Source organism: Cherax quadricarinatus, chromosome 78 (genome assembly GCF_038502225.1).
Source record: "Cherax quadricarinatus isolate ZL_2023a chromosome 78, ASM3850222v1, whole genome shotgun sequence".
In the NCBI taxonomy this organism is placed as follows: domain Eukaryota; kingdom Metazoa; phylum Arthropoda; class Malacostraca; order Decapoda; family Parastacidae; genus Cherax; species Cherax quadricarinatus.
In genome coordinates, this window is record NC_091369.1 from 18,449,054 (window position 1) to 18,476,003 (window position 26,950).

At 42.1% G+C, this 26,950-nt stretch overlaps 1 protein-coding gene across 4 annotated transcripts; it reads right to left on the reverse strand.

Moving 5' to 3' along the window:
* Positions 1-1,797: 1,797 nt before the first annotated feature.
* LOC128697406 (zinc finger protein 271) lies at positions 1,798-13,506 on the reverse strand. 4 transcript variants are annotated; one of them, XM_053789030.2, is made up of 2 exons: positions 13,367-13,506; positions 1,798-5,491 (listed from the first exon to the last, which is right to left on the reverse strand). In XM_053789030.2, exon 2 carries the CDS (start codon positions 4,383-4,385, stop codon positions 3,420-3,422), a length of 966 nt encoding a protein of 321 aa, XP_053645005.1. In that variant the 5' UTR covers positions 4,386-5,491; positions 13,367-13,506; the 3' UTR covers positions 1,798-3,419. The 4 variants fall into 4 exon arrangements, with proteins under 4 accessions (XP_053645005.1, XP_069957843.1, XP_069957845.1 ...); XM_070101742.1 differs by lacking the exon at positions 13,367-13,506 and adding an exon at positions 13,153-13,310; XM_070101744.1 differs by lacking the exon at positions 13,367-13,506 and adding an exon at positions 13,201-13,307.
* Positions 13,507-26,950: the final 13,444 nt, after the last annotated feature.

Here is a 26,950-nt window from a genome sequence, read left to right on the forward strand (position 1 = left end):
CCGGAAATGGAACACCTCTATATGAAATTGGTAGGTCATGTACTGCTGACCTCGCAACAGTGTCTGCCTGTTCATTGCCCTGTACGTCAACATGACCAGGGACCCAATAAAAAACAATATCTTTATGCTTGGTAGAGATACGGCGTAGCCAGAGTTGGATACGGAGAACTATGGGGTGAGGTGGATCTGTGCTTCACTTCCCTAAATTAATAATAATAATAATAATTATTATTATTATTATTATAATGCATACTAATAATAATACACTGCAGCAGGCCTGTTGGCCCATACTAGGCAGGTCCTTCACAATCCATCCCACTAACAGAATATTTGCCCAACTCAGTTTTCAATGCTACCCAAGCAGTAACCTTTGATATTTCTATTTACTCATGTGCAGGTCCCACTCACATCCAACCCCTCTCACTCATGTATTTATCCAACATAAATTTGAAACTACCCAAGGTTTTAGCTTCAATAGAACCTTGGGTAGCTTTAAAAAGAGATTGGACAAATATGAGTGGGAGGAGCTGGGTATGATTGGTGTCATGGGTACATAATAACATAAGAAACGAGGAACACTGCAGTAGGCCTGTTGGCCCATACTAGGCAGGTCCTTCACAGATCCAGTCCACTAACAGAATAAACGTACCCAAGCAATAAGCGTTGACAATTAAATTTACTCGTCTTGACTGTGTGCTAATGGAGTTACAGAAAGCTGACATCGAAGAAATGCTGAACACTGACAATGATGCACCTGTTGTGCATTAATTGAGTGATGGTGAAATTGGATGAATTGTGATATTTAAATAAGCCGTAGAGTTGATATTAGCATCATATTGAAATATTCTGTCGTGCCTCCTAAGAGCAGTAATTCCGCTGAAATGGATTAATCCCATTTCAATTAATTTAAATGAGGAAAATTGACTCAGCATACGAAGAAAGCGGGACACGAACAAGGTCACGGAACAGATTAAATTTGTAAGCTGAGGTTCCACTGTATATTTATGGTATAGTAGTTACTGATGAGCCCTCTCATAATTAACATTGCAGTATTTTGTTAAAAGAAAAATCCACTAATTTTACGTTTATTAGCCCTTAAACTGTCCAAACGTAGATCTTCGTTTTTTCAACATTCGAAAGTATGTAAAAAAACGTAGACCTTTTTTTTTTACATTTGAAAATGTGTAAAAAAACTTTGATCTACATTTTTTTTTTATATTTAAAAATATGTAAAAAAATGGAGATCTACTTTTGGAGCACTATGCATGTGAACGTAGATCTGTTTGGACAATTTAAGGGTTAATAATTCCTTGTGGTAAGTACACATACTACAGAGGTATTGTTGATATATGGGAATTCTTGTACTACAATATTTTCAGTTATTATTATTATAATCAAAACTAAGCACTAAACCCACAAGGATCATACAGTGCTGCCTAACATTTTCAATACCACTTAACTGATGATTATCTTTAAATGAATACTGTCAGCAAGAAGTAATGGAATTCATTACTAAAAAATACTCTTATTTAATTTCATAGCAACTAGGGACCATATGTAGTAACCTAAACAGATGATTAGCTATAGTGGGTAAAATCAGGCCAGTAACTATCCCAAGGACTAAGATGACCAAGGAACAGTTCAACTCCTAATCAGCCCCAATACTGCTGCAGCCCTAGAGCCCAACAACAATGACAACATGTGGCAATATGGCAAGAACTTTTTGCAGTACTCCATTCATTTTTTCATATTTTTTTTATTGCTTAGTCATAAGACTGGGGAGGAAAGGAAAGGAGATAACTGTGCACTTTTATTTAGTAAAACAAATCAACTTATAACCAATAATATAAAGTAGCTACTTATGTTTTACAATAAGCATATCAACACAAATATGTTGCTAAAGCCTAACCACTTTACAAATTTCTAATCAAAACAGGAGGGAAACCTTTAGTTATCATTAATCTGAGGTATCTTCTTCAAACAACAGAATAGGTTGAGTCAGCATGACAGTGTCCTCCACTGAAGACACCGCAAGACTCCAGGTTGACATCAACGATATCTTTAAATGGGCCGCAGAAAACAATATGGAGTTCAATGATGAGAAATTTCAATTACTCCAATATGGAAAACCTGAGGAAATTAAAACTGTATCAGAGTATAAAACCAAATTCCAACCAGACAATAGAGTGAAAAACTAATGCAAAAGACTTGGGAGTGATCATGTCAGAGGATCTCACTTTCAACGACCATAACAGTGTATCAATCGCATCTGCTAGAAAAATGACAGGATGGATAATGAGAACCTTCAAACTAGGGGTGCCAAGCCCATGATGACTCTTCAGGTCTCTTGTTCTATTAGGATGTCTATTTTTTCATCATTTTATATAGTAGTAGATTGTAATACAGTACATCATAATGTAAATTGTTCCATTGTAATACCAAATTTCATTGTTTTAAATAGTACTAAACTGTAATACATCATATTGTAAATTGTTTTAAATTGTTATATTAGCTAATTTAATAGTGTAATAAGTCTCTACTAGACTTATGAAAACCATGTAGCATTACCTTTACATTTGAAAACTCTGCATATAAAAGGGCTTTTGACATGTACACCCAACTATTATATTCCTCCGTATAACCATGTAATTTGTCAAAATAAATATCTTTATCTTTAGGCTGGAATATTGCTGCACACTGACAGCACCTTTCAAGGCAGGTGAAATTGTTGACCTAAAAATGTACAGAGAACGTTCACAGCACACATAACTGTGATAAAACACATCAATTACTGGGAATGCTTGAAGTTCCTCAACCTGTACTCCCTAGAATGCAGGAGGGAGAGATACATGTTTATATACACTTGGAAAATCCTAGAAGGATTAGTACCAAACTTGCACATGAAAATCACTCCCTATGAAAGCCAAAGACTCTGCAGACGATGCAACATCCCCCAATGAAAAGCAGGGGTGCCACTAGCACGATAAGAGACAACACAATCAGTGTCAGGGGCCCAAGACTGTTCAACTGCCTGCCAGTATACATAAGGGGGATTACCAATAGACCCCTGGCTGTCTTCAAGAAGGCACTGGACAGACACCTAAAGTCAGAACCTGACCAGCTGGGCTGTTATCAGCCAACAGCAACAGCCTGGTTGATCAGGCCCTGATCCACCATGAGGCCTGGTCACAGACCGGGCTGCATTGACCCCCGAAACCCTCTCCAGGCATACTCCAGATATAGCGTCCTGTCAGCTGAGATTTGGCAACCTGCTTTTGCTGAAGTCTTGGTCCATAAAAATTTAACAGCTTCCCTCATGAATAAACTCCTGTGTTACCGTATAACCTCTACATATGTCTTTCAAACCTTTGCTATGAAAGCTTGAATGTTTTTTTCCTGGATCATATATTATTAATATTCTAATTTGGTTTCTCTGCTATATGAGCTGTCATGTGTTGTATTAATGATGATTTTTTTGAAAAGTCTTTGAAGCATATTGAACATTTAAGTGATTTCTCTCCAGTATGAGCTCTCATATGCTGCATTAGATGTATTTTCCTTTTAAAATCCCTAGAACATACGAAACATTTATGTGGTTTCTCTTCTCTATGAACTAACATGTGAAGTATTAGAGAGGAATTACGTTTAAATTCCTTTAGACACACAGAACACTTGTATACTTTATTCACTGTATGAATTCTTTCATGCTCTACTAGATGTGATTTTTGTGAGAAATTCTTTGAACATATTGAACACCCATACGGTTTCTCTCCTGTATGAATTCTTTTGTGTTGTATTAGATATGATTTACGCTTAAAATCTTTCAGACATTCTAAACACTGATACGGTTTATCTCCTGTATGAATTCTCATATGGTTTATTAGAACAGACTGTTGTGAGAAGTTTCTTGAACATACAGAACAATTATATGGTTTCTCACCTGTGTGAGTTCTTGTGTGCACTATTAGATGTTTTTTCCTTGAAAACCTCTTTGAACATACTGAACATTTATGTGGTTTCTCTCCAGTGTGAATTCCCATGTGAAGTATTAGTGATGATTTGCGTTTGAACTCTTTTAGACATACTAAACAATTAAATGGCTTCTCTCCTGTATGAATTCTCATGTGCTCTTCTAGATGTGATTTTTGTGATAAGCTTTTTGAGCAAATTGAACATTTATGTCGCTTGTCTCCTGTATGAAGTCTGATGTGACGAATAAGAGAGGTTTTACATTTGAAAACTTTAAGGCACTCTGAACACTTAAATGGTTTCACTCCTATATGATTTTTTGAGTGCTCACTTAGCTGTAATTTTTGTACAAATTCCTTTGAACATACTGAACATTTGTGAGTTTTTTCTCTTATGTGGGCTCTCCTTTGATGCATTTCATTTATTTATACTTTTAGCCACTGGAAAAGCATTACACATTACAAAGAAATTGTTGCTTTCATGAGCTAATGTTACGAACATCAATTTGTGACATTACATGGAGATAATTTATGAAGTGAGCAAATACAATGGCAAAGTAAGTCCAAATCACATTTGACAAGTTGCACTGACTGTAAAATCTATAAAATATTTACACATAATTTTTTCTCTTACCTACTTTCAATTTGAAGTCCTTACATTGCTAGTAAAGATGTTAATGTATTCGTTTTTTCAAGTCTGCACACAGATTGAGCATATTCATTTAAAGCTGTCAAATTAAAAAGTGCCAGACAAAAATACAGCAAAAGATGGCAAAAGACAACGAAATATTATACAGTAAAATAATTAATATAGCTCAAAAAGTTGGAGTCATTTCATCAATAGCGTAATAGTAAACTATTTACTAATGTGAAAAATGAATTATCTGAGGTAAGAAAGGAGAAGGAAGACAGTGTTCTGCAATGACTGAATAGAAAGAATTCCTATGCAGTACTAAAAACTAAATTTTGAAAAATTTGGGAGATGCAGCACAACTCAAATTACATTTTACACTTATTGTCTAAGTGTTAAATTTTTTTTTTTTTATGAAGTACTGTATTACATTAAGATATTTAGCACCAGGGACCCTGTTCACACAATATCAGTTACTGACTATTTAGATACTAGTACATCTGTGTAAAATATTGGCAGGAGTCAAGAATAATAAAAATTATTTTTCAATAGAGACAAGTCTTAAAATGCATTACTAACAAATTTTTAAAATATACACAATTTTTCCTTTGGAATATAACAAATTTTTTGAGCATTATAAATTGATAACACGTGGCTGAAATACTGCATGAAAATATTGCAAAACAGAGTTATATTTACAGGCTGTTGCAGCTGTAGTAATCAGAATGTTGAGATGAACTTCTAGTTACCACACATTATTATGCAACATATTTTTTGACAGATTAGTATGCTGTATGACACTGCTGACATTGCAGTAATTCTGAAACTTGCATCATTTTTATGATGCTGGTCTTACCACTGCAGGTGCAATTCTTCTGGTGGAAAGGATATGCTGAAAAAAATCAGAGATGAACATAACTTAGTCATTTAATAAACAATATTAATAAGCAAATAAACCTTTGCTTGAAGTAGAGTATAATCACACTTTTACACACTCCTACAACTGCCATTTTTTGTCTTATTTTATGACAACCATTTTTGCTATACAGCCTCTCCTCACTTAGCGACATATTCATTTACCGACACCTTGGACTTACAATGGGCTCTCTGACCAGTATGCATGCCTAAATAAAGTATATTAGAGCTGATTTTCTCTGTTCTGTTTATTACAATATACAGTACACAACTGTATGAACATTTAAAAATATACCAGATATGTTAAAAATGGTGCAAAGGTGACATTAAAACAATATCAAAGATAGTTGACACAAACCCACTACCATTATAGTAGGCTCCTTGCTTACCGACAAATTCGTTTACCGACGTGGTCTTAGGAACGGAGCTCCATCGTTAAGTGAGCAGAGGCTGTATTACCATTTACAGTGGAACATCTGCTTACGAGTTTAATCCGTTCCGTGACCTAGCTCGTAACCTGATCTGCTAGTATGCCGAGTCAATTTCCTCATTTTAAATTAACTGAAATGCCATTAATCCATTCCAGTGGAATTCCTGCTCTCAGGAGGCAGGAAAAAATACTTCAAGATAATGCTTTTTCTCTATGCTTTTCACACTTTCATCTGCAGGGCATTTCAATAAAAACATGTCCAAGGAGGTTTGTTTCAGAATGTTTTGGAAATGAGTTGGGCAAATGTCATTACATAGCTCCAACGCACAACCAGTTGCAACTTTCTCTGGGTGTTTCCTTTCAGTAAAGCCTGAAAGTCTCTCCCAGATTCCCAGCATTTCCTATATCTCACTTGTACCTGGAGTTTACCTGGAGAGAGTTCCAGGGGTCAACGCCCCCGCGGCCCGGTCTGTGACCAGGCCTCATCGTGTGTCAGGGCCTGATCAACCAGGCTGTTACTGCTGGCTGCATGCAATCCAACGTACGAGCCACAGCCCGGCTGGTCAGGTACCGCCTTTAGGTGCTTGTCCAGTGCCTCCTTGAAGACAGCCAGGGGTCTATTGGTAATCCCCCTTATGTATGCTGGGAGGCAGTTGAACAGTCTCGGGCCCCTGACACTTATTGTGTTGTCTCTTAACATGCTAGTGATACCCCTGCTTTTCATTGGGGGGATGTTGCATCGTCTGCTGAATCTTTTGCTTTCGTAGTGAGTGATTTTCGTATGCAAGTTCGATACTAGTCCTCTAGGATTTTCCAAGTGTATATAATCATGTATCTCTCCTGCCTGCGTTCCAGGGAGTACAGGTTCAGGAACTTCAAGTGCTCCCAGTAATTGAGGTGTTTTATCTCCGTTATGTGTGCTGTGAAGGTTCTCTGTACATTTTCTAGGTCAGCAATTTCACCTGCCCTGAAAGGTAGAGATAACCTTATCTACATCTGGTGCCTCCACGGAACGAATGTTCTGCAAAACCTCCTGATGCTGCTGCATATGTAGTTCATCTAAGTCCTCCTTCGTCAGCTCCTTGGAGTGCTCCTCGATGAGATCATTCACATCTTCATCCACCTCCATGCCCATGGACTTTCCGAGGGACACAATCTCCTCCACCACTGCCGCTTTGGGTTCGAATCCTTCAAAGTCCCTTTCGGACACAACCTCAGGCCACAGCTCCGTCCATGCAGAGGTCAAGGTCCTCCTTTTAACACCCTGCCAGGCCATATTTATAATTCTGAGACATATCATGATATTATTATACTGTATTACAGTGGACCCCCGCATAACGATATTATTTCAATCCAAAAGTCTGTTTGGGTGCCGTTATAGACCGAATTTGTTCCCATGAGAAATATTGTGAATTAGATTAGTCCATTTCAGACCCCTAAAAATACACCTACAAAAGCACTTACAAAAATAAACTTACATAATTGGTCGAGTTGGGAGCTGATCGTTATCCGGGGGTCCACTGTATTATTATTATTACATTATTATTATATATTATAATTATAATGGGGAAGCTCTAAACCCATTGGATTATACAGTGGACCCTCAGTTAACGTAATTAACCTGTTCCAGAGAGCGTGTCTTATACCGAATTTGACTTAATTCGAATTAATTTTCCCCATAAGAAATAATAGAAATCCAATTAATCCGTTCCAGACACCCAAAAGTATTAAATAAAATTATATTTTTTACATGAAATATACATTTTCCTACACAGAAAACAATGAGACATGCAGAATAAACAATACTAAAATGACACTTACCTTTATTGAAGACTTATTGATGAGTGATGAGATGGGAGGAGGGGAGAGGATGGAGGTGTACTAGTGTTTGGAAGGGGAATCCCCTTCCATAAGGACTTCAGATACCAAGCCCTTTTCCAGGGTTACATCCCTTCTTTGTTTTTTAATGCCACTAGCACCAGCTTGAGAGTCACTGGACCCATGTTGCACCAAAAGTCTGTTTCTGGCATGTCTTTAAGATTTCCCTAAAATGGGACACAACATTGTCATTGTAGATGTTGCCAGCAAGGCTTGCAACAGCTGTGTCAGGGTGATGTTCAGCCATAAATGTTTGCACTTCTGCCAACTTTGCACAAATATCCTTAATCTTTGAAGAAGGCACCTTCCTCCATCTCTCTTCTTCCTCCTCTGAAGGAAATTCCTGATCTGTGGTCTGTTGGTGTTGCACTTCAAGCTCTTGCCGTTCTGTAGTGGTTAGCTCTTCATTGTCATCCTCCACTTCCTCCAAACTCACATCCAACCCCATGGAATTCCCCAATGCCACAATAGATTCCACAACTGGCATAGGCTCCTCAGGGTCAGCCCCAAACCCTTCAAAATCCCTCTCTTGTATACATTCTGGCCACAATTTTCTCCAAGCAGAGTTCAAAGTCCTGCAAGTCACCCCTTCCCATGCCTTACCTATAAGGTTTATGCTAGTGAGGATACTGAAGTGATCTTTCTAGAACTCTCTTAGGGTCAATTCAGTGTCTGAGGTCACTTCAAAGCACTTTTGTAACACCACTTTGGTGTACAGTTTTTTGAAATTTGAAATGACCTGCTGGTCCATGGGCTGGAGGAGAGGAGTGGTATTAGGGGACAAGAATTCCACTTTGATGAAGCTAAACTCCGGCACCATTCGCTCTTCCAAGTCTGGAGGATGAGCAGGAGCATTGACCATTACCAGGAGGCACTTGAGTTCCAGTTTATTTTCCAGGAGGTATTTTTTCACACTGGGGCCAAACACGTCATGGAACCAGTCAAGGAAAATGTCCCTCATGACCCAAGCCTTACTGTTTGCCCTCCACATCACACACAATTTAGTCTTGACAACACTGTTTTTCTTGAAAACACTGTGATTTTCGGAATGATACACGAGTAAAGGCTTCACTTTGCAATCACCACTACCATTACTACAAAACATGAGGGTTAGCCTGTCTTTCATAGGCTTGTGTCCTGGGAGTGCCTTTTCCTCCTGAGTAATGTAGGTCCTGTTTGGCATTTTCTTCCAGAACAGGCCTGTTTTGTCACAAATGAACACTTGTTGGGGTTGGAATTTTTGAGCTCCACCATGCCTTATCACACTGTGTATGCCACTACGATTCTTATATCTCTCAAACCACCCTTTGCTGGCTTTAAATTCACCAATATATGAGCACTAGTTCCAGGCATTTTTTCCTGTTCACCTGGGTGTTAGTCGACTGGTGTGGGTCGCATCCTGGGGGAGCAGCAGCAGCTGACGGTGGTACAACAGCAGCTGACGGTGGTACAGCAGCAGGTGACCATGGTACAGCAGTAGCTGATGGTGGTACAGCAGCAGGTGATGGTGGTGCAGCAGCAGCTGACAGTGGTGCAGCATCAGCTGACAGTCGTGCAGCAACAGCAGCAGCTGACCATGGTACAACAGCAACTGATGGTGGTACAGCAGCAACTGATGGTGGTACAGCAGCAGCTGATGGTGGTACAGCAGCAGCAGACGGTGTTACAGCAGCAGCTGATGGTGCAGCAGCAGCTGATCGTGGTACAGCAGCAGCTGACGGTAGTGCAGCAGCAGCTGACCGTGGTACAGCAGCTGATGGTGGTTAAGAAGCAGCAGCAGCAGCTGATGGTGGTACAGCAACAGCAGCAGCTGATGGTGGTACAGCAGCAGCAGCAGCTGACGGTGGTACAGCAGCAGCTGACGGTGGTGCAGCAACAGCTAATGGTGGTGCAGCAACAGCTGATGGTGGTGCAGCAGCAGCTGACCATGGTACAGCAGCAGCTGATGGTGGTGCAGCAGCAGCTGATGGTAGTGAAGCAACAGCAGGAGCTGACCGTGGTACAGCAGCAGCTGATTGTGGTACAGCAGCAGCTGACCGTGGTACAGCAGCAGCTGACCGTGGTACAGCAGCAGCTGATGGTAGTACAGCAGCAGCTGATGGTGGTATAGCAGCAGCTGATGGTGGTGCAGCAACAGCTGGCCGTGGTACGATAGTATTTAGATAGTATTTCTCACCCTTTTTACTGCAGGGTTGGCACTAGAAACTTTCTTTGAGCCCTTTGTGGCTTATTTAGCAGTTACAAGCACTAAAAACAATGGAAACATCTGCCCTGGCTTGTAAACAATGGCACACTAGCTGAAGGCAGGGCAGCTGTGGCGCTCAAGCTGGATGGACAGCCAGACGCGTTCGGGACGAATGTCCTTACCCGAGTTTTTCATCATTGGTCGAGCCAATATTTTTATGAAAAAAAGCATTGTTACCCGATTTAGTCGTTTGTCGATGCCATCGTTGATCGAGGGTCCACTGTACATGATAATATACACTTGGAAGGTCCTGGAGGGATTGGTACCAAACCTGCACACGAAAATCAAGTGATTCCCTATGAAAGCAAAAGACTCGGCAGGAGATGTAACATTCTCCCAATGAAGAGCAGGGGCGCCACGAGTACACTGAGAGACAACACAATTAGTATGCGGGGCCCAAGACTGTTCAACTGCCTCCCAGCATACATAAGGGGGATTACCAGTAGATCCCTGGCTGTCTTTAAGAAGGCACTGGACAGGCACCTAAAGTCAGTACCTGACCAACCAGGCTGTAGTTCATATGTCAGCTTGCATGCAGTAACAGCCTAGTTGATCAGACCCTGATCCACTATGAGGCCTGGTCTCAGATCGAGCCGTGGGGGCATTGACCCCTGAAACCCTCTCCAGGTAAACATATGGCTATTAATGGCTGTGTCAAGAGCTTGACCAATACTGTATACACAAAGGTATCTCAGGGCAGTGTCCTAGGTCCTCTGCCAATTCTTAACCACATCAATGACCTTCTTAATGCCTCACAGGAATTTAAACCAAATCTACAGTCTCCACAAAAAATCTTTGCCAAAAAAAGCAAAACCAAAAAAAATTGCTGTTGAATGAGTACCAAATATCATTCACACATTTTTAACCAAATAATGAAAATGAATTAGGTATAGTCATATGTTTGACATTCCCCAAGTCAGGTAAACAGGAGACAGAAATGCAAAGTTCTTAGTAAACCACAATCCATGTTAGAGGGAGATGTTTTCATGCTCACCATTTGTCTTTTTTGAGCTCTCGACTGTCTATTTTTGCTGCCATCTCAGCTGTTCCTTTGGATCACAATGGATCAGTAGATGCCTTATATGAAGAAGACTCCTATCACCACTCTCAAGAAGAGGAAGTCCCTGTGAAAGATATTGCTGAGAATTTGGGATGCTCCCCACAGCCTATCTGGAACTTAGCAAAAGCTGCAAGCACCCTGCCTCATAGCACCACTCCCATTAGGAATGGGGGTGTGTCTGGGAGGCCCTAGAAGACCACCCCATGCAATGATGCTCTTCTGAAGAAAGAAGATATGCTGAAGCCTACAATTACTGCTCAGAAAGTAAAGAAGCATCCTGATGCTCTGGGAGTATTGGCTAAGCGTGTTCTCCAACATCACCTGCAAAAAGAGAATCTGAGGATGCCTTATCAGAGGGCAGACAGAAGTAGGCACAAAGCTTGCCTTGCTTTTGTGAACAGCACTAGGATTAGACTATGTATAGCAGAAAATATCCACCAATTTGTCAAACTCACCAACTAAAGAGAGAACTGCCCAGCACTACCCAACATCTGTCCCTCTGCCACATGACCAACAAGACCTGCTCCTTAAACTGCTCTTTTGAGGTCCATGCCGTAGTACTATGGCTTTGAAGTCAGGGACTGTGATGTAGTACTACATGATAAGCTCAGCCCACTCAGATAAGCTGTGAGGGGTAAATTTGGGCCTAGATATGAGAGAATGGGTCTATGTGGTTAGTGTTTACCTGGAGAGAGTTCCGGGGGTCAACGCCCCCGCGGCCCGGTCTGTGACCAGGCCTCCTGGTGGATCAGAGCCTGATCAACCAGGCTGTTGCTGCTGGCTGCACGTAAACCAACGTACGAGCCACAGCCCGGCTGTGCACCATATAAAAAAAAATTCTGCCCCATGCAGTGCACGATGGGAAAAACCTGTGACAGTGAATTTGGTTTAAAATAGCAATTTCAAGGTGTATTTTTGCATGTTTTTTTATGGTTATATTCTCAGGTAACAGCCCATATTTCGATTTGATGGAGGTAATAAAAAATGTATGGATTAATATGTACCTGACTTAATACCAGAAATTAAGTGGTTCAGTGCAAGACAGGTTTAAAAAGTAATTAATGATAATACTTAAATAACCAAATGTTAATGTTTTGTACATTTTAAGTTCCCTAATAAAGCTGTTTTATCTGTTTTGGTATTTTATTTATCTTGCAATTTTTTTGGTGGCAAAGGTGTTTTTATGGAGACTATTTTTGCAAATGACACAAGTTGCAAGATGGTAAACAGCAACCACTCATGAAAGTACTATTATCCTGCCAAATACGTGTGAAACTGAAACATGTTAATTGATTTATATTGATAGGTTTGCTGATCACTTTCCTTTCAGTAATATAAACACACAAGATGATATACATCTTGCTACTAATACTTACACCCAGAATATACTCACATGAGGCTGTACTCACATAGTTGTGGTTGCACGGCTCGAGTCACAGCTCCTGGCCCCGCCTCTTCACTGGTCGCTACTAAGTCACTCCTGTTCCATAAGCTTTATCGTACCTCTTCGTGTATGTGTACACACTCATTTGAGTGTGTACATATACAAGCATGCACAGCCTTCTAATTCCATGTGGAAAATGGGTGAGAATTCTTCCTACAAAAGCCATGTGTATTATAAAAGACAATTTAAATGCTAGAGTCAAAAGGCTGGTAACTTTTTTTTTGTACTAATTATTATGAAGGAAATTCTGAAGGAAACTGAGTGTACAGATGATAAATGTGAGAAGAAAAAACTATCAGTTTATGTTATGGCTGATAGGAAGCTAAGGTCCTGGCACTATGTGAAACACAACTCAGGGTGGGACAGTTTAAATGAGGAGGAGTAAATTGGATAAAATTGTGTGTCGTAGAGAACTAAAGTAGTAGAGGTAATATTAAATAATCAACTGATGCAGACGTAACTGACGTCACTGGCATATTACCTAGAGAGCTCCTGAATATTGAGAATATTTCGGGCAACTTGGGATAATCTTGTACCCCAGGATGTGACCCACATTAGTCGACTAACACCCAGGTACCTACTAACTGCTAGGTGAACAGAAGCAACAGGTGTAAGGAAACATGACCAACGTTTCATCCGTGTCGGGGATCGATCCTGGACTCTTAATGTGTGAGCTAAGGACGTCCGTTTATCTGTCCAAGTCTTTGCTCCATCATTGGCCTCTCCGGATAAAAAAAAAAAATCCATGTAACGAACTACTTTTTCAAAAAAGAAAACAGTAGCATTCCTTCTTACCTTAAATAAAAACAGTTTCTTCAATAAATTTTACGATACCCTCATATAAGGTTAATTAGCAGAAAGTTGTTATTTGTTTTCATAATGAGAATATTGTTGTTTGTTGTTGGGAGTACTTCAGGGCCACTAAAACTAATACATTATTTAACCTTCCCTTGGGAGTCCGGAAGTTAGTTTAATATGTTTATTATGCACCCCATACCCATCCTGTGGGCGGTAGTCAAAAGATTACAGAGGTACATAATTGGTCCAGGGACTGGACTTCAAAGTTTTGATAGCTGAGCAAGTTACAGAGGTAATGAACTCACACTTTACAAAGGTAATGAACTCACAATTTACAAAGGTAATGAACTCACAATTTACAAAGGTAATGAACTCCAGGTAGGTCTGGTCACAATCATGACAAGTTACAAAGGTATTTACAGATTACAGAGGTACGTAATGGGTCCAGGGACTGGGCCCCCAAAGTTTTGATAGCTGAACTAGGTACAAAGGTAATTAGCTCACAAGTTATAAAGGTAATGAATTCTGTAGAATGGTTACTTACGTTTATACATGGCTACAATCATGAACAAATTATAGAGTAATGAGCAATTCACACTTCCACACCCGGTCACAACTGTAATGAGTTATTGGTGCAAATATTGATTGTTGAGTCACACACACACACACACACACACAGGCAGGACTTCAAAGAGACCTGGACAGACTGGACACCTGGTCCAGCAAATGGCTTCTCGAATTTAATCCTGCCAAATGCAAAGTCATGAAGATAGGGGAAGGGCACAGAAGACCACAGACAGAGTATAGGCTAGGTGGCCAAAGACTGCAAACCTCACTCAAGGAGAAAGATCTTGGGGTGAGTATAACACCGAGCATGTCTCCGGAAACACACATCAATCAGATAACTGCTGCAGCATATGGGCGCCTGGCAAACCTGAGAACAGCATTCCGATACCTTAGTAAGGAATCATTCAAGACACTGTACACCGTGTATGTCAGGCCCGTACTGGAGTATGCAGCACCTGTTTGGAACCCGCACTTGATAAAGCACGTCAAGAAACTAGAGAAAGTACAAAGGTTTGCGACAAGGTTAGTTCCAGAGCTAAGGGGAATGTCCTATGAAGAAAGATTAAGGGAAATCGGCCTGACGACACTGGAGGACAGGAGGGTCAGGGGAGACATGATAACGACATATAAAATACTGCGTGGAATAGACAAGGTGGACAAAGACAGGATGTTCCAGGGAGGGGACACAGAAACAAGAGGCCACAATTGGAAGTTGAAGACACAAATGAGTCAGAGAGATAGTAGGAAGTATTTCTTCAGTCATAGAGTTGTAAGGCAGTGGAATAGCCTAGAAAATGACGTAGTGGAGACAGGAACCATACACAGTTTTAAGACGAGGTTTCATAAAGCTCATGGAGCGGGGAGAGAGAGGGCCCAGTAGCAACCGGTGAAGAGGCGGGGCCAGGAGCTAAGACTCGACCCCTGCAACCACAAATAGGTGAGTACAAATAGGTGAGTATGCACACACACACACACACACACACACACACACACACACACACACACACACACACACACACACACACACACACACACACACGGGCTCCAAGAAGCCAAGGGGGCCAACTTTGAAGAAATAAAACAGGAGGAGAAAAAAATGATTGAAGGCATCATGAAAACAATAGGGGAGGGCAATATGACCCAGGTGACAAATTTTCAGAGAATTGGGTGGTTTGCGAGTGGAAGGATACGGCCTGTCAGAGTAACTTTCAAGGAAGAATCAGTTCGAACCAGGATTCTGCAAGAGAAAGCAAGACTGAGGGACAAAGAGGGGTACCAGAGAGTATACCTCGACCGCGACAGAACACAAGAAGAAAGGACTACACTGAAAGAGAGGGTACAGAGACGCAAGGAGGAACGAGAAGCAATGAAAATGAGCAGGACCCAGACACAGGAGGAAGGGCAAACACACCCCACAGAATCTCCCGCCAAAAGACTCCACCCGCGACATTCCCAACGCAACTGAGCAACCTATACTACAACCCACTCACTGTTCCCTCTGCCACCAACCCCCATATCACAAACCTCACCCCAACAGCTGTCCCTTATGGGCATCCTGACCCCACCCCCATCAACACATACCCCACCTACACCACAGCCCCATATAGGCCCCCACCAAGGCTCTCGCTCCCCCAACCCCAATATACTTGCATGACGACAATGATAGAAAAGAAACTAAAGGTTTGGTACACAAACGCGGATGGAATAACGAATAAACATGAGGAGTGGAATGAAAGAATCAGTGAAAAATCCCCAGATATCATAGCAGTCACAGAAACAAAACTCGCTGAGACAATAACAGACACAATCTTCCCAACAGGATATCAGATCCTGAGGAAAGATAGAAGGAGTAGAGGGGGAGGAGGGGTTGCACTGCTCATAAAACACCAATGGGGATTTGAGGAAATGGAAGGCATGGACATGATTGGAGAAAGAGACTACATTGTAGGTACAATTCAGTCCGGAGAACATAAAATAGTCATTGGAGTGATGTATAACCCACCACAGAACTGCAGGAGGCCAAGAGAGGAGTACGAAGAAAACAACAGGGTGATGGTGGACACACTGGCTGAGGTGGCAAGAAGAGCTCACTCGAGCAGAGCAAAGTTACTGGTAATGGGCGATTTCAACCACAGGGAGATCGACTGGGAAAACCTGGAGCCACATGGGGGTCCCGAAACATGGAGAGCCAAGATGATGGATGTGGTACTTGAAAACCTCATGCATCAACATGTCAGGGACACAACCAGAGATAGAGGGGAGGATGAGCCAGCAAGACTGGATCTTGTGTTCACCCTGAGCAGTTCAGACATCGAGGACATCACTTACGAGAGGCCCCTTGGAGCTAGCGATCATGTGGTTCTGAGTTTTGACTATATAGTAGAGTTACAAGTGGAGAAGGTAACAGGAACTGAAGGGGACAGGCCAAACTATAAAAGGGGGGACTACACAGGTATGAGAAACTTCCTGCAGGAGGTTCAGTGGGACAGAGAAATGGTAGGAAAATCAGTAAACGAAATGATGGAATACGTGACAACAAAGTGCAAGGAGGCAGAGGAAAGTTTTGTTCCCAAGGGAAACAGAAATAATAGGAAGACCAAAACGAGTCCTTGGTTTACCCGAAGGTGTAGGGAGGCAAAAACTAAGTGCAACAGGGAATGGAAAAGGTACAGGAGGCATAGGACCCAGGAAAACAAGGAGATTAGTAGAAGAGCCAGAAACGAGTATGCGCAGATAAGGAGGGAGGCCCAGCGACAGTATGAAAACGACATAGCATCGAAAGTCAAATCTGACCCGAAACTGCTGTATAGCCACATTAGGAGGAAGACAACAGTCAAGGACCAGGTGATAAGGCTGAGGAAAGAAGGTGGAGAACTCACAAGAAACGATCAAGAGGTATGTGAGGAGCTCAACACGAGATTTAAGGAAGTATTTACAGTAGAGACAGGAAGGACTCTGGGGGGACAGACCAGATGGGGACACCAACAAGGAATACACCAACAAGTGTTGGACGACATACATACAGATGAGGAGGAGGTGAAGAAACTGCTAAGGGACATCGATACCTCAAAGGCAATGGGACCGGACAACATCTCTCCATGGGTCCTTAGAGAGGGAGCAGATATGTTGTGCATACCACTTACCACAATCTTCAACACATCCCTGGAAACTGGGCAACTACCTGAGGTATGGAAGACGGCAAATGTAGTTCCCATTTTCAAAAAAGGAGACAGAAAAGAGGCACTAAACTCTAGACCTGTGTCATTGACGTGTATAGTATGCAAAATTATGGAGAAGATTATCAGGAGGAGAGTGGTGGAGCACCTGGAACGGAACAGGAGTATAAATGCCAACCAGCACGGATTCACGGAAGGCAAATCCTGTGTCACAAACCTTCTGGAGTTTTATGATAAAATAACGGAAGTAAGACAAGAGAGAGAGGGGTGGGTTGATTGCATCTTCTTGGACTGCAAGAAGGCCTTTGACACAGTTCCTCACAAGAGATTAGTGCAGAAGCTAGAGCATCAGGCGCATATAACAGGAAGGGCACTGCAATGGATCAGAGAATACCTGACAGGGAGGCAACAACGAGTCATGGTACGTAATGATGTATCACAGTGGGCACCTGTGACGAGCGGGGTCCCACAGGGGTCGGTCCTAGGACCAGTGCTATTTTTGGTATATGTGAAGGACATGACGGAAGGGTTAGACTCAGAAGTGACCCTGTTTGCAGATGATGTGAAGTTAATGAGGAGAATTAAATCTGATGAGGACCAGGCAGGACTTCAAAGAGACCTGGACAGACTGGACACCTGGTCCAGCAAATGGCTTCTCGAATTTAATCCTGCCAAATGCAAAGTCATGAAGATAGGGGAAGGGCACAGAAGACCACAGACAGAGTATAGGCTAGGTGGCCAAAGACTGCAAACCTCACTCAAGGAGAAAGATCTTGGGGTGAGTATAACACCGAGCATGTCTCCGGAAACACACATCAATCAGATAACTGCTGCAGCATATGGGCGCCTGGCAAACCTGAGAACAGCATTCCGACACCTTAGTAAGGAATCATTCAAGACACTGTACACCGTGTATGTCAGGCCCATACTGGAGTATGCAGCACCTGTTTGGAACCCGCACTTGATAAAGCACGTCAAGAAACTAGAGAAAGTACAAAGGTTTGCAACAAGGTTAGTTCCAGAGCTAAGGGGAATGTCCTATGAAGAAAGATTAAGGGAAATCGGCCTGACGACACTGGAGGACAGGAGGGTCAGGGGAGACATGATAACGACATATAAAATACTGCGTGGAATAGACAAGGTGGACAAGGACAGGATGTTCCAGGGAGGGGACACAGAAACAAGAGGCCACAATTGGAAGTTGAAGACACAAATGAGTCAGAGAGATAGTAGGAAGTATTTCTTCAGTCATAGAGTTGTAAGGCAGTGGAATAGCCTAGAAAATGACGTAGTGGAGGCAGGAACCATACACAGTTTTAAGACGAGGTTTGATAAAGCTCATGGAGCGGGGAGAGAGAGGGTCTAGTAGCAACCGGTGAAGAGGCGGGGCCAGGAGCTAGGACTCGACCCCTGCAACCACAAATAGGTGAGTACAAATAGGTGAGTACACACACACACACACACACACACATTATGCATTATTTACAGCTAGCAAAGTCAAGGTATTTCTCCAGAATGGTCTGTAATATACCACTGTGGATAAAATACTTTGCCATTTCTTGAACATTTCTGAGTGAGTTGTTTCTAAATTCATTAATTTGATCACACTCCAGTACATAATGACGCAGGGTGTGACGCACTCCAGTACATAATGACGCAAGGTGTGACAATAGTCCATCTGGCAAAGTTTACATTTCGTTTGGTCTACATCTGTTGGTGGTGATTTAACCTGCCATAGATACTTGTAATCCAGCCGGAGCCGGGCAGTAGTGACATCCAAGAGTGTGCTTATCTTGTTGGATGCACCATAGACATGTGGCTCCTCCTGCATGATGGAATGATGATAGAAGGACTGACTTGTGTCAATCTCCCTAAGTCTTAAGTCAATAAAGTTCAATTGAAGTTCTTTTCGTATTATTGTTCTCAAACTGCTAACTGACAACCCAAGATTGTAATCTACTCCCTCTTTGAAAGCATACAGCTTAGCCAATTTATCAGTTCTATCATACATCTGAAGACCAATGTGAGATGGAATCCACAGCATGTGCACTCTAACTCCACTGTCCACAATCTTACCATACCTATGTCTGGCTTCTGACACAAGTATACCACAATTTATATTTAATGAGCTAAGAGCATTTATGGATGACAGAGAATCAATTACAATTAAAGTATCAACCTTAGATACATGGATGCATTTGAGTGCAAGGAGTATGGCAAACAGTTCTGTTTGAAGGGTAGAGGCCCAGTTATTGAGCCATCACTCTGTATGACAACAGCAGCACTACCAGCTGCACCAGTAGACTGGTGAACAGAACCATCAACGTAAATAATTTGTGAGTGTTCTGTGTGACTAAGTTATCAATACAGCTTAAGGCATCATGTTTGGCTTCAAGACGAAGCTTTGGTTGCGATTTAAGAAGAGTTTTGGGGGGAAATGGAGGAATGGTAGTTTGGAATGGGGTAATATCCCATGGAGCAGGGAAATGTCTCTGTTGTCTAACTTGACATAGATCATGTAGCTGGTTCATGCGGAGGTTGGTTCCAGTTTTTTCGATCCATCTGGAAGGATGTTCACCAGTGCTGAGGAAAGTTTGGAGGGCTTCTGTGCAGGGGTTTGAATGGGCTAACCTAAGCATATTGACCCCAATAAGGATATTTCTTTCAGTAACACGATCTCTAATGCTTGGAATATTAAGTTCTTTCCGCATATTTAAAATTTTGGCAGTGCGAGGGCATCCTAGGATGATCCTCATTGCTTCGTTTTGCAGTTTTTCCAGCCCTCCAAGCTTCCAGTCAGACACGAGTGCAAGTAGTGGCGCGGCATAATCAACCAATGATCTAATATAAGCAAGATACATCATTTTCACAATTTTAACATTAGCTCCATACCTGGGGTGAAGCCCTGCCACAACTCTAAGTGCTCTCAACCTTTCTTTGTATTGGCGACAAAGTCTCGTTACAACAGGTCCAAGTAGTGGGACCTCAAAGCCTAGATACCTGTATCTGCTTACATATTCTAGAAGAGACCCATCATGCAACTGGATCTGACGAGCTGTGCCTCTCTGCCGAGGAGGACGCCTGCTGAGTATCTTTGTTTTGTCCCCTGAGAGTATTAACCCCAGGTCCTGACACGAGGCTAGTACATGGTTAAGGATGTTTTGGGTGTTGGAGAATCCGGTGGTGTGAATCATAATATCATCAGCAAAACTAACCATATAATGATGGGGCTGGCTAGGCATAGCATTAAGTAAGGCATTAATTAGAATATTGAATAGGGTGGGACTGAGCACACCTCCCTGTGGGGTTCCTAATTCAAAATCTTTAGTTACACTTCTATGTCCCTGGAACAACACAGACGACTTTCTGTTGGACAGGTAACCTTTAATCCAGCGGAGAAGCCATCCTCCAACATCCATTCTGGCAAGTTCAATAATGATTACATGTCGGTTGGCTACATCAAAAGCGGATTTAAGGTCAAGGAAGGTAGTGTATGACCTGTCAGTGTGCAGAGTGAGAAAGGTGGTAATGCAATGATGCACACTCCTTCCATGCATGAAGCCATGCAACCGGGGTGACAAGAATTCCTTAATTCTGTGCATAAGACGATTAAGAATCATCCTTTCGAATGTTTTACACAAGCAGCTAGTAAGGGATATTGGGCAAAATGAGTTTTGTTGATTGGGCTTCGGAATGGGAATAATGAGGCTATTGGTCCATGATTTAGGGAGCTCCCCAGTGGCCTAACTCATGTTATATAATTCAAGTAAAGGATTACCTGGTACTCGACACAGCAATCTGAGTATGTTGTAAGTAATACCATCCTCACCAGGCGACGTGGAGTTGCCCTTAGTGCTGCATCAAGTTCATAATTAGTGAAAGGAATGTTGCAGTCATCTGCCTTGCTGAGCATAAAGCAAACAAGTCTCTCCCTTGCATCATATTTGTCCATTAATTTCGCCTGTGTGGTACTGGGAAGACTGTCATAGCTAGATGTAGCAGCCCAAGCACTGACTAACTCATTCGCCCTATGCAAGGGATGAGGGTGCTCGATCTGCCCAGTTCTGTTACCCTTAATTCTATTTATGTCCCTCCATGCCCGGCTAAGTGGGGTGTGAGCATTGAGACCATTGACAAATTGTTCCCAGTCTGTTTGCCGCAGCTCAGTCATACGCTCTCTAGCAGCAGCAAGGGCAGTTACCTGGAGTTTACGTGGAGAGAGTTCCGGGGGTCAACGCCCCCGCGGCCCGGTCTGTGACCAGGCCTCCTGGTGGATCAGAGCCTGATCAACCAGGCTGTTGCTGCTGGCTGCACGCAAACCAACGTACGAGCCACAGCCCGGCTGATCCGGAACTGACTTTAGGTGCTTGTCCAGTGCCAGCTTGAAGACTGCCAGGGGTCTGTTGGTAATCCCCCTTATGTGTGCTGGGAGGCAGTTGAACAGTCTCGGGCCCCTGACACTTATTGTATGGTCTCTTAACGTGCTAGTGACACCCCTGCTTTTCATTGGGGGGATGGTGCATCGTCTGCCAAGTCTTTTGCTTTCGTAGTGAGTGATTCTCGTGTGCAAGTTCGGTACTAGTCCCTCTAGGATTTTCCAGGTGTATATAATCATGTATCTCTCCCTCCTGCGTTCCAGGGAATACAGGTTTAGGAACCTCAAGCGCTCCCAATAATTGAGGTGTTTTATCTCCGTTATGCACGCCGTGAAAGTTCTCTGTACATTTTCTAGGTCGGCAATTTCACCTGCCTTGAAAGGTGCTGTTAGTGTGCAGCAATATTCCAGCCTAGATAGAACAAGTTTGGAAGAGGCTCAGCATTTCAGGGGTACGATGGTTTCTATAGGCTAGGCCTAGTCTGCGAGCAGTACGTTTCAATGTTCGAAGTTTAGAATCATTGTAATAGGTATGATTTTTATAAGACTTATGATTATTATGGAAGTCATTTGGATTTAGAGTAGTAGGAGGTTTCAGAGGTGGCTCTAAGAAGTTCTGAATACTGCTCACAAGGTCATTGTTAAAAGTCTCGACAGAGGTACACTCATAGGAATTATACCAGTCAGTCACATGTGCAACAAATTCATCACGTTGATCAGGGGAAACATTAAGACGTTTCCGTTTGAATATCCCACCAGGGAGAATAGTATTACCAATATCTAGAGAGGTTAGCCTTGGGAAATGATCAGACGCTATATCTGTTAGAATGGAAGACTCACAGCTGGCAGAAGTAATGTTGAAGCCCAGACACAGATCAAGGACACCTCCATAGATATGTGTGGGTTCAAGGTCACCTACAATTTGCACATTATCATGACTGTTTAAGAGTGACAACAGTTGATTGCCATTACGATTACCAAACTGAGAGTTTCCAATGCTTTTGTGTCTTGCATTATAATCACCAATAATGAGAGTAGGTTCAGACTGAGCACAAGTTGGGAGCTCCAAGTAATTAAACTTATCAGCAGGAGCGTACAAGTTAAATATGTTGAGAGCAGAGTTCCCAATATAAATCCTAACACCGTGATACTGTAGCCCCTCTGTTTTCTTATGTGCAAGAAGTTGATGGGGAAGTGATTTTTTAATATATAGAACACAAGAATTAGTAGATTTGAGGTTATATGCAACAAACGATGGCAATTTAGGGGGTTGGGATTTTTCAGGGACTCTGCACTCTTGTAGACACACAATATCAATGGATTCAGTGGTTACTTTATGATGCAGGTCAGAAAATCTTTTTCTAAGTGATGCAATATTCCAACTTAAAATGGATAGTTTATACGAGTTTGGTTCCATTATAAAAGTCCAGGGATAGTATTCAATTTCTCAGCAAAATGAGAAAACTTACTAAATAACAAACAGACATAATCAATATCAATATCATCAGTATTATCCTTATCCATGAGTCTGCTAAGTGCACTTCCATTAGTGAGACCTCTTGGGAGTCTTTGTACACAGAGGTCACTGCGCTCTTTGTCTGTGAATGTATGGAAGGTGACACTATCCCTCGCACTCACCTCTCCGCTTTTATTACACTCATCACTATCATCACATGTATCACTTCCCTCATCATTATGACCAGTGATACATACACCATTATCAACAACCGGGTCATCTCCACACTCAGTATCTATCAATACATTACACTCATCAGGTTGACTATCATGATGGTCTTCACTGCCCTTATCATCTTCACTGTGATTGTAAACACCACTATCAGATTCATCGTTTTTGTAATTATTAACACCACTGCAATCATCAGTTTGTTCATCATCACCACACTCATTTTCATAATGGCTGACAATCTGTGGGTTGATGTACTCATTTGCAACCTCTGTAAGTTTTTCCTCGTGGTGCTCAAGTTGTTGTTTCAAACACCATTGTTGCTTCTCCAGTACTGTTATGCGCAGCTGCATGTTGTGTACCACCCCAGCAAGACTAGCGTCATCTGGAAGTATGAAGTCCCGGTCAGCTGAGCCAGGTGGCTGACTGACAGCTGACTCAGCCAGACAGATGGTGTCTATGGAAAATTTTCTAGGGTGCTTACCTGTATGTACCTCAACATTATATACATACCAGTAATCTCATTGGGAGACAATCATATTGTTTACCGTAGTCACCCCGTGTAGACATGTGAGAAAACTTAACCACCCCTGGTCGCACCAAGTGGTCCCCTCGACCTCACAATCTTATCCATATCTATCCGAGACCAGTATGGATTGGGTAGCACCCACAAGTACGGTGCTACTAATTAATTGTGGACTGTATAGATTATATTAGTTTAGCTGAATGAAGGGGAGGGGGGTAGGATACACCTGGATACATTCATCAAGGAAAACATTTATACATAATCCCACCACTTACCAGATGTTCTCTGGTGGTCACTTGATGTAGTTGGATCACTCATAACCTATCTAATTACAACATAACACAACTGGCCAGCATAAGTTTGTTATAACTAGAAGGGTTACTTAACTGTGGGTGATTGATACTCCTTATTTCTTCCATTCACCATCTCAGTTTCGATGTCCTGCTACACCGACACGGTTCTCATTCCGGCAGGACGAGGTATCCGTCGGTTTGTCCCGGTTAGAAGTCGTGATTCCATAAATCTCCATTATCCCCGGTACGAGAGTCACACGTTCACTCGGAGCAAGGCGCTCTATTTCACATCCCGCATTCTCTTAACTCAATGTTATTATCACTGATTACATTACCATTCACAAGACGATTTAACGTCTCATAACTATTATACAAATTAGAGGTCACTCCATTAAGATCTGAGGCCGATGAGCGAGGATTAACACACGGGTATGTCCCCTGGACACACCCTGGCCGTGCACCTGCCACCCGGTCCTACTCTTATCACACTTTTTACCACTCTATTACCGTGGTCCCGTAAATCACGTTCCCTCACTCTTCACCAGGAACAGTTACGACACTTCTTATTATGAAATGAGGCCTATATTAATCCTTAGGCCGCCGTGAATGTCAATTTCGTGGTTCCATGCTTTCTCAGCTTCTTCACCACCTTCAAAACAATCCGCGCCCCACCCCCCCCCCCCCCGCACATCCGCGCATGCGCAAAGGGAACTCTTGGTTCTACTCTTATTTTCAAATACATTTTTGACCCATATAGACACATTAAACACCTATTAGGCACTATAGTTTCGGAAAATTAAAAAATTTTCCACACTGCGGCCGGGCGGAGGTCGTTGCTAGACGACTTACATAATGTGGAGTACAATTTTCCCATCTTCACTGGCCACCCATATTTATTGAACCCTCAAAATGGACTAATTAGTGTTCCATCCTCTCAGGGGCATAAGCCTATGCTCCCTGGATTAATTTACTGGGCATACTGGAATTATGAGACTTTAACAATAACAAGTCTCTCTCAGTATCCCAAGTCAGCCCCAGCACATTACTGCATATAGGCACCAACTCCATGGCCATCCATATTTATTGAACCCTCAAAATGGACTAATTAGTGTTCCATTCTCTCAGGGGCATAAGCCTATGCTCCCTGGATTAATTTATTGGGCATACTGGAATTTTGAGACTTTAACAATAACAAGTCTCTCAGTATCCCAAGTCAGCCCCAGCACATTACTGCATATAGGCACCAACTCCATGGCCATCTATATTTATTGATCCCTCAAAATGGACTAATTAGTGTTCCATTCTCTCAGGGGCATAAGCCTATGCTCCCTGGATTAAGTTATTGGGCATACTGGAATTTTGAGACTTTACCAATAACAAGTCTCTCTCAGTATCCCAAGTCAGTCCCAGCACCCTACTGCATATAGGCACCAACTCCATGGCCATCCATATTTATTGAACCCTCAAAATGGACTAATTAGTGTTCCATTCTCTCAGGGGCATAAGCCTATGCTCCCTGGATTAATTTATTGGGCATACTGGAATTTTGAGACTTTAACAATAACAAGTCTCTCAGTATCCCAAGTCAGTCCCAGCACATTTCTTCATTATTTCATTAACCCCTTCACATATCCTCATTAGTTCCTCTTCAGTTGACGTCACACCCGGAAATTGTCCACATAAGATTATTTACCCAATTACTTCGCTCAGTGGACCGCCTGTGCACTTAAGGTGTGCATTTATCGTCGCCTGAAGTAAGAACAATTTATTATTTAACTGCTTATTAATTATATCATTATAAGCAGTCAACAATTTTGGTGTCTTGCTCAGTTCGCAGAGCTGGGCCCTTTAACTGTCCATACGCCATCCTATAATTAGTAGGTAATTCTGGACGGTCAAGCTTCCACGGAAGTCGCACCCAGTAATGTCCAGAATCACATTTAACATCCTTCAGGTATTGTTCCTGAGTAAAGGAATCATTTGGACTTTCCTCATTTACATTAATCCCTATGCTGTCCAGCTCCCACAAATTAGACTGGTTCAACATCATTCTCGATAGAAGAATACTTGTACTGGGTTGACCTTTCATGAGTAAGACACCGTGACCGTATTCACTACTTCCTCTAGTCATTATTACTAGGCGGTAGTCTGCCATATATTACATGGCCCGTACCAGTGTTGAGGAGAGTGACACCGTATGGTTTTGGGTTTATGCCCTTTATCCTGAATTTTTACATCCAACACCGGCAAGGCTACCTCAGCTAGGCCATCATTATTGCCATTAGCTGCAACCTTTACATCAGTCACTGTAGTGTCAGGGTTATTAACATTATCATTATTGTCACCATTATTATAAGAATCACATACAACCCTGCACATAACTGTATGGTGCTTTCCCTTGTTGCATTGATAGCAACTGTTCAATTTGGTATGACAATCCTTTACATTATGATTGTCTAGACATCTGATAAATCTGTCAAGTTCTTTCATTCTTTCCACTTTAATATCCCATGAATTACAGGCATTACAATTTTTAGTGAAATGAGTACCCTGGCAGAAGAGGCAGTCTCTCTTTTCCTTGCCTGACCTCTTATTAACTGGGTTACACTTACCGAGGTACTTATTCCTCTTACCTTGATGTGAGGAACCACTATTACTGATTCCTGACTTGATATGTGCCTATTTAACTCTTAACTATGATTATTACCACTGGGATTAATTTTCCCTTTTGAGACTTGACAGATACTTCAGCGTCATTATGTGTTATATCCTTAGAACTGTTTGGCTGGCTGGTCTGCAATTGAACAATTAATTCCTGCCGACCTAGTCTGATTTCCTCCAGACCGTACTATGGAGGTTTTGGCAAAACCCACCCTTTGCATTAATAGGTTGATCAACTGCCTGGCTTACACCCTTTAATTTATTCAAAGCCTTACTTTTACAAGACAGTTTTTCTTCCA

Coding starts and splice junctions, on each gene's coding strand:
- LOC128697406 (XM_053789030.2), bottom strand. CDS start 4,385: ATGCATCAAAGGAGAGCCCACATAAGAGAAAAAACTCACAAATGTTCA.